We start from the raw sequence: 8,313 nt of genomic DNA, 5'->3' as shown, positions 1-8,313 counted from the left end.
GGCGTCACTTCCCGCCGCCCGCGCAGCAGCGGCATCATGGCGGAGCCCGAGGAGCAGCCGTCGCCCGCCGCGGCGCAGAGCGGCGGCAGGAGCGACGGCGGGGAGGAGGCCGCGGAGGGCGGGGCCGCGGCGGGGCCCGGAGAACCGGGCCCACCCCCGGCAGGGTCGCCGGGCACCGAAGAGCCCGCCGGCGACGCGAAAAAGAAAAGTAATGGGGTGGGAGGCCTCCGCGGGGGCGGGCGGGCGCGGTGACGGGCAGGCGTGGCGGCCAATGGGCGGCGCGGGCGGGCGGCGCGGGCCTATGAGCGGCGGGGGACGGGCCCGCTGTGACCCGGCGGGCGCCCCCCGCAGTTGACGTGCTGCTGAAGGCCGTGGGCGACACCCCCATCATGAGGACCAAGAAGTGGGCGGTGGAGCGGACCCGGACCATCCAGGGCCTCGTGGATTTCATCAAGAAGTTCCTGAAGCTGATGGCCTCCGAGCAGCTGGTACGGGCGGGCACTGGGCGGGGGCTGCGTGCGCAGGGCCCCCGTTGTCAAACCTGCAAAGACACTGTTGAAATCTAGGCTACAGCTGCCTGCAGGAAACCTGGAGTAGCAGCACCGAGAGAACTGTTCCAAGTAGAGTTAGGATGTAATATAGAGCGAGCTGTGGGTGTGTGCAGCACGCTGTGGCTATGTGCAGTGTCTGTATTTCTCGGTGTCTGTCAGCCAGAGCTGTGTGCACGCTGGGCAGCCGTGTGTCCCAGGGAAACATTGCTAGGCACTGTGTACCTGGTGGAACTAGGTATAGAGACAGAGTATTGGAGAAGCAGTCCAGAGGTTTTTGTGATCAGCTTCCTAAATCTGAGTGTCTGTTTCCTTCAGAACTCACATCTAAAATAGTTTAGCTACTGTCATAGGAGTGATTTTGCTTTTAAAATGGGGAGCTGGGAGGTGTTTGTCCTTGGGCAGCAGATTGCCAGTGTTATTTATGGATTCCTTGCTGCGGAAGTGACTAGCCAAAGTGGCCTCACAGTAATACTGGAAGAGCTGGAAATACAGTGGCACTGATTTTGTTTTCCTGCAGTGAACTCTCAGTACAGTCCAAAGTTTTTATTGAAGATACACATAGTTAAAGCTAGCCTCATTAAAGTAGTCAACTAAAGTGTAGCCAAATTCATTCTATTCTTTGTTTGGTGTATCTTATTTAAGTATATAGGCATAAATGCATTGGCCTTCTGATTCACCTGGAAATCATGAGGGATCTGCTTTTCCATAGTTTAATATTTCAAAGAAGAGTGATAAGTATGATGTTGACCAAGGACATTCTGAACAGTTGGAGTCTGTGACTATCATCTTATTACCTCAGCACAAAAGAACCCAGGAGCACATAGCCTTCCTGTGTGGCTGAAGCCTAAGGCTATGCTTCAAAAACAAAGCCCTAGGAATTTTATATATTTTATTAGGAAATAGCACATGATACCCCAGTGTCCACTGTTGCCCCACACAGCAGATCACAAGGCCCTCTTTGTCATTGAGGATTAGCTGCTATACATGTAAATCTATTTTTTGGAGCAGGAAGTGAAAAGGATGACTTGAAAATAGAACAAGATGTTTCTTATTTCTGTGTTGCCATTCTAATTGAGCAAATATGGAATAGTGAGTGAGTGGTTTGGGCAGAAATAAGAACAAGAGCTAAACCCTTTGTGCGGCTGTTTGGGAGAGTAATGGGTCAGCGTGCAGGAAAAGGAAGTCAGTACGTTTACTTTGGCTTGGTCGACTGGTGAGACAGAGGAGACTCCTCATAGTCTTGTTGCACCTCCACACTGAAGAGAAAATGATAGTAACTGGTCGTATTCTGTTATATGCTTAAAGATTAATAGCAGAACTTTTGACTGCAGAATGATTCCTCCCTGTTCCCAGTGGGATCCTGTGCTATCTCCATCTCTTCTCCCTCATTTTCTTGCAGTTCATATACGTAAACCAGTCTTTTGCTCCGTCTCCAGACCAGGAAGTGGGGACCCTCTATGAGGTAACTTTCATCCTGAATATCCTTTCCAAATGCATTTAGCAGGATTTGCCTGCATGCCTCCGGCCCTTGAAATCTCCCACTGCCCCTAGCAGTAATAGCTTGCATTTAATTGTAGTGTAATTGATGTTTACTGATCTGTGTGAACAGAGTCCAAAGAGATGTGACTTCGTGCAGTCTCTGGAAATGCATTCCTTCATGTGCAGTGTGTTTCCATGCCTCTCACTGTAATGGGGAGCTTTCTCATGACAATATTCCATGACATGTTCGTCTGATGGGAAGACTTTTTGTTTTGCTTCATGTATATGCTAGCCCATGAGTAATTGTAACTGCTATTGTTTTTTTTCTTTTTCTTGCAGTGTTTTGGAAGTGATGGCAAGCTTGTACTGCATTATTGCAAAACTCAGGCATGGGGATGAATAACACAGTTGTTCAGGTTTTATCTTCAAAATAGGAGAAAGGACTAACTTAAGCTGTAAACACACAGAAAGAGGAATTTTTGCACTGCTGCCTATGAACATATGGTAAAGATGAATAAGCAAAGACCTGGTTAGGCTATACGATCACATGGCTTTTTTTCTGATGTACATCTGGGATACAGAAAAAACACCTGCACTTGCCATGTACAGTAGAGCCAGCATTCTTGTTGCTGAATACTTAATTGCTGTATCTGAAGGGAAACTTTCAGTTGTCTGCAGGACTGACTGGACACCTCTGTCCATATATTGTACTGAAGATAAGAGAATCTTTTGATTAAAAGTAATGTCTGTTGTACATGTAGCCTGGGATTCAGTTTACTGCTTATGTGTTGTACATCTGTGGTGGGCATCCTGTTCTTTGTGAAATCTTCATCTTGAATGTGCATTATCTCATATTATTTCAAGACACTATTTTGATTTTTTTTTCTTGTAATATATAGGCGTTGTTATCTAGTCTAATTACTCCACCCTTTGCCTTCATCGTGTTGGTAAGCTGAATACCTAATTTAGGATGGCACAGCATTATTAGAGGCCTCACAATGCTTCCCTCCTGCACAAATTTTGTAATGATTTGTTGAAGGCTCAACACTTCAGCAGCTCTCAAGATGTTTCTTCTTACACCGTTTAATGACTTGCATCTTTAGCTGAATGATGTAGCTGCAAGTTGCATTTAGAGTTCTTGAAAAAGTAAATATGAGCTGCTAAAACCTCTATATATTCTCTTTTTTACTGTTGTTAATTTTCATGTTTTACCAGCTGTGTGGTCCACTAAATAGTAGTATGCAATTTATATTTGCTAAATCATAGCTGTGAGAATTGACTTGAGGTTTTTTCCATTATTGAGAGGACTTTGTACCTTGGCTAGGGTGTTGACCTTTGCTTTTATTTATTGGGGAGTTTGGGTGTGAGGGTGGAGATTTTTAGTGGGTTTATTTGAAGTGTCTGTTGTACAGTCTTTTATGTTTGTTTAAGCTGAACCAAATTAAATGTTAGTTGTTTGCTTGGAGAATGTTCTTATACTGGATAACAGTTTTTGTCCCTGATGTAATCCAGTTCTTCAGCACAAACCAGACAAAACAGCCATTTCTAGTTTAAATAATGTTTTTACTGTAGTCTGGAACTGCTATTTCATCCATAAGTCGCTCTTATGTAGTCTCTGCAGCCTGTGTATTGGATTTTTTTCCACCTGGAAGAGTAATAAATACCCCGCTTAACTTACTGACGTTGCCACAGTTTGCGTGCAGCGTGCACATACGCCACTGTTACACAGGCACATGCTCTGAATGCTTGCTATATGCCTTGCTTGATGTATCTTGGCACTGTTTAAGTGGAAAACTTGGATTCACTTCATTAAACTAACAAGGCAGAATTTGTTGTAAACTTTAAACTTCAAATAATCAATACTTTTGCCTGCTCAGAACCCTGATCTCATGAATCTCCATCTCTTTAAAAGAGCTGTTGCAGAGGGAAGCACTCTGATTCTGTCTGGTTGAGGACATTGCCTGCTTAGTTACTGTGATGCCAGCATAACCTCGACAGCCACTAGAGGGTACACAAGGACAAAGGTATTTGCATAGTTTTATCTAGGGCTCTTTTTCAATCTTTTTCATAGTATGTCCACATGCTGGCCTTACAAATATAAGTAGTTTGTTCTCCCGTGTGACAGTATGTTTACCTAAGATAAGCTACTAGTCTGGTTCTCTTTAAAGAATGTTCTATTGGTGCCTTTCACCTCACTTGAACTTAACAAATGAAACTACTGATAAACTGCAAATGTGCTCTTAAGAAGTGATGCAAGAAGGTTGATGTGTGTGTGTACTGGGGGCGTTGTGTTTTGGTTTTAAAAAGTCAAAAGACATTGAGATCTTGAAGAACTATAGGGCATTGTGTCTGCCAACTAATTATAGAAGGTTGTCATTTATGCTGAATTTATAAATAATTTTTATCCTCTGAAGTTGAATAAAAAATCGTTTGCCTCAATTCCTCAAAATGTGATAATCCAATAATGTAAAACCCATAGTAATGGTCTGGATTTCCTCCTATACCACATGCATTTTTGGACCTGGATAAATGAATCATGAAGCTTTGAATTATTAATTTATCTAAGATTCAGCTTGTTCCCTGAACAGTACTTGCTTTTTGCTGGTTGCTTCAGCATTTTTCTACTCTTAATTTCTTTCCAACCCCAAGTAATTTTTTCTTGGGGTCTAGTTTGCCAGTATACAGCGAGTACTTACTGATCCAGCCCTTGCTTTCTGTTTTCTCAGTGCTCCTAAGCGGCTGCCTTTATTCTGTTCCTTTTATTGACTGCCAGCTCCAGTTCTGCTAATTCCCCCATGTGACTTCCGTACCTTCTTTACAGAGAGAGTTCTCCTTTTTGACATTTTCCCTTTGGGTTTGTACCTTGCATCAGGGAGGTGGTCAGTACTTACCTCTGGTAGCTCTTTGTGGACCATGGACTCTGTCTGGAGCTGAGGTGTGATTTTAGGTGGCAGAAAACTTTCCTTGCTCGTATTATTAAGTAACAAACCATACTGCAAACATGATAAGTAGATTATGCGTCAAGTAAACAAATAAGTGCTTCCCAGTACATTGCTTTTAGAACGTGCAAGAGACATGTTGAATCTCCTATTTTAAAAAGGGACAGTTATAGCTTCTAAAATCATAGATTGTCCTGATATGCTTTTCTCTTTGAAAAGAATATTTCCAGTAAATTGGAAACCTAAGAAGCCCAGGTAGAACCTGAGCTGTGTTCTCCGCATTTGGTGTCATTTAAGTGACTTCAATTGCTATAGTGGGAGAAAAAGGGCATGAAAGTAAAGACTGTCTCTTGGACAGATCAGTGAGAGTTGTACAAAACAAAAATTAAAGTCTAGATTTACTCAGAGTTTTGTGCTCAACCGATATGCTACTATACTGAACTGCCAATATTTGTAATGTAATTTAATTCACTTGATTTAATGTAACTGCTGAATTAACAGGAAAAAACAAATTGAAAAAAATTCAATGAATAATTTTTAAAGACTGAGAAATAAGATAAGTATTGGAAAGGGAAGTTACTACACTGTTTTTATGAAAGACCTAGTACTTCACAACATCCTGATATTAAAAAGTAATTCTATGCAAAATTCATTTACCCTGTTTCATGTTAATAGTCACCAGATGCAAACCCTTCACACTCTGAGACAGTATTTTTATGAATTATTATAATGGTTTAGAGACTAGATTTAATTATAGATTTCTAATTTGTAGTTTGAACTAGTCTTAAATGCACATGGAAACCTGAAGAAGCTAAATGAAACTTAAGTTACATCAAGAATGAAATTATAAAATACACAGTTGTGCCACCTGTGAGCATACTGAGCAGATGTCATCATTTCCAGGACTTTAAAGTCTCAGAAAACTACTGCTTAGATCTTAACAGAAGATGTGTCTGTGTTAACTATCCCCACAACTCAAACCTGAATATACTGATACACAGTAAAGTCATGGTGAGGGGGCTGGAAATCCACACATCCATTTTTCCAACTCCTTCCAATGCCAAAGCAGCTTCTATTTACCGATTGTCACTGTTCATTCTCATTTTGCAAATCAAATTCTGCTTGTTTGCACAGCTTTTTAGCTTACGTTGCTCTTGACTACCCTGAAGTCTCGGTTATTCTTGAGAGATATTATACAAAGGTTATTCAAGATATTATCTTACTACAACATCTTGATCTTAAGGGTTAGAAAAAAAAAGGGGGGCAGAAAAAATTCCTTTAACTCTGGAGTTTTTCATGAGGACTGTGACTATTACAAGCTTGTATAAAATTCAATGTGCATTAAAAAATAAAAGGTTTTTAGCCTTGTTTTGTATTGGATCATCATAAGAAGAAAAACATTTGACAAGAAAACCTGTAAAATGCATTTCTTGTTTGCAAAGACCACGCTTCAGCTTTGTTAGTACCATGTTTAATGTGCTTCCAAAGCTAAATGTCACAAAACCCCACACTTTGCTCTTGCTTTAATAGCAATAATGTTGTGAGATGCCTCTTTTAGTCAGAATTAGAGTGACAAAAGCTCATTTAGAGATTGTTTCTTCCTAAAATAGGTGGTTAAAAAAGATTCAATCACATTTTTGACTGAGACCAAAATGAGTATGTTAAAGGCTTAATGTTAAGCCTGTCACACTACATCTATGTCACTAGACTTGGTAGTGCCAGGAAATTTTCTGGGACACTGTAGCCCAGTCATCTGTACAGTTGGTTGTTAGAACACTTGCTGGCGCAGGTTTTGGCCTGTGCTCAATTCAGGAACTGGCAAGGTACCATTTCTGGTGGGCACATGGGATGTGATTGGCCTATTACAGAGTTCAGGAGGTAAATAACATTGATGAAATCTGTTCTGTGCAAGCTGGCCCGTGCACAGAACAGATTTCATCAATCAATGGTGGTGCCAGGGATCAGTCCTTGGGATACTTGTTGCTCAGTACACAGGTGAAATTTCAGGTGAGATTTCTTCCCTTGTATGTGCAATAAGAAGAATTAAACTCTGGGACAAAAAACATGGTCTCTCTTCAAACTTCAAGAACAATATAGGAATTTTTAAAAAATTATTCCTCTGCATTCCCTCCATGCAATTGTCTCTAAATGACTAAATGGATAGGCCGTAAATGCCTACCAATAGCCACAATCAGCAACATTTTTTGTTAAATATGCAGGATGTAGATGGTGGCAAGGTACTAGCTATATGTCTTGGCACCATCATACCTTACTTTATTAAAAGTAGATGATGAACATTACTTAATTATTTTTTTTTTAAAAGTACAGGAGTCTTGGAATCCTTGCTCTATATCTTCTTATGGAATGATTCCACATGCAAATTGTTTATATAATGTGTATATATAAATTCGACTGACACAACGTGCCATTAGAATATAATTGCATTGAGGGCCTAACCTTAAAAAAAGGTTTGACTTAACATGTTCCAATTGCAAATATCAGTATATGATTTAAAGCAGATAAAGATGTTTCCCTTGAATTCTGTTTGGTAACAGAACTAATAACCCTAAAGAGCTCTTAATGGGAACCCTTAAAGGAAGAAAAAAAATCTCCACATAAAAGTGCACAGCAATGTTCCTAATGTGGAGGCTAGCCAGTACTTTGGCTTTCTCACGTAAATATCATAAATTTTAAAAGACCACATATTTATTTAAGTCTCTTTCTTGCAGAGAAAAATGTCAATATTTTGTATTTTATTTATAGCATATACATTCCCCACCAAAAGTGGATCAGACTGATTCTTCCAAGAGTCCCTTCTGTGGTGTGAGGTTTAATGCCACACAGCTCTTCAGTGCATTGTTTGGAGTTTGCTTTTACCTTCAGCAGAGCCCATGCCGTTTAGTAGTTGCTGCTTTTTTCAATGAACTACATGATTTTGTTTGTGGCATCCTCATTTCACTCGTGTTTTACTTCATGTTTTTAGCCTGAAGATGGTGTTTAACTGCATGATGTTTGATACAATTGTTCTCAAGCTTTTTTTGAGAGTTGCTGTGCATGCAGCAGTTTTTCATCAAAGATCACCTGCATACTGAGTGATCAATCTCACTTTATACAACTGAGGGACAGCTGCACTGATACATTGATTCATGACTACATTGAGTCATGTAGCCCCAAATCTTGCACTACAATTGCTGATCCAGGTTTTCTCTTTAGAACCCTCTACAAACATCAGAAACTTAGGTGAACAGAGACCTAACAAAGAGGTGACTTAGTAAAAGGGGTGGAAGTAATTTCATCTGGAAGAGGAGGTGTAAGTATACCCATGAGGGTGTTGAAGTGCTATT

General features: G+C 40.6%; 1 protein-coding gene across 1 annotated transcript; it reads left to right on the top strand.

The window, feature by feature from the left end:
• Positions 1 to 15: 15 nt before the first annotated feature.
• Positions 16 to 4,469, top strand: ATG12 (autophagy related 12). Its single transcript, XM_064735506.1, has 4 exons — positions 16 to 208; positions 352 to 488; positions 1,951 to 2,013; positions 2,370 to 4,469. Exons 1-4 carry the CDS (start codon positions 37 to 39, stop codon positions 2,427 to 2,429), a joined length of 432 nt encoding a protein of 143 aa, XP_064591576.1. The 5' UTR covers positions 16 to 36; the 3' UTR covers positions 2,430 to 4,469.
• Positions 4,470 to 8,313: the final 3,844 nt, after the last annotated feature.

Source organism: Zonotrichia leucophrys, chromosome Z, assembly GCF_028769735.1.
Source record: "Zonotrichia leucophrys gambelii isolate GWCS_2022_RI chromosome Z, RI_Zleu_2.0, whole genome shotgun sequence".
Classification (NCBI taxonomy): domain Eukaryota; kingdom Metazoa; phylum Chordata; class Aves; order Passeriformes; family Passerellidae; genus Zonotrichia; species Zonotrichia leucophrys.
Note: the sequence above shows the minus strand (reverse complement) of the source record. Positions and strands in the feature narration are given on the sequence as shown.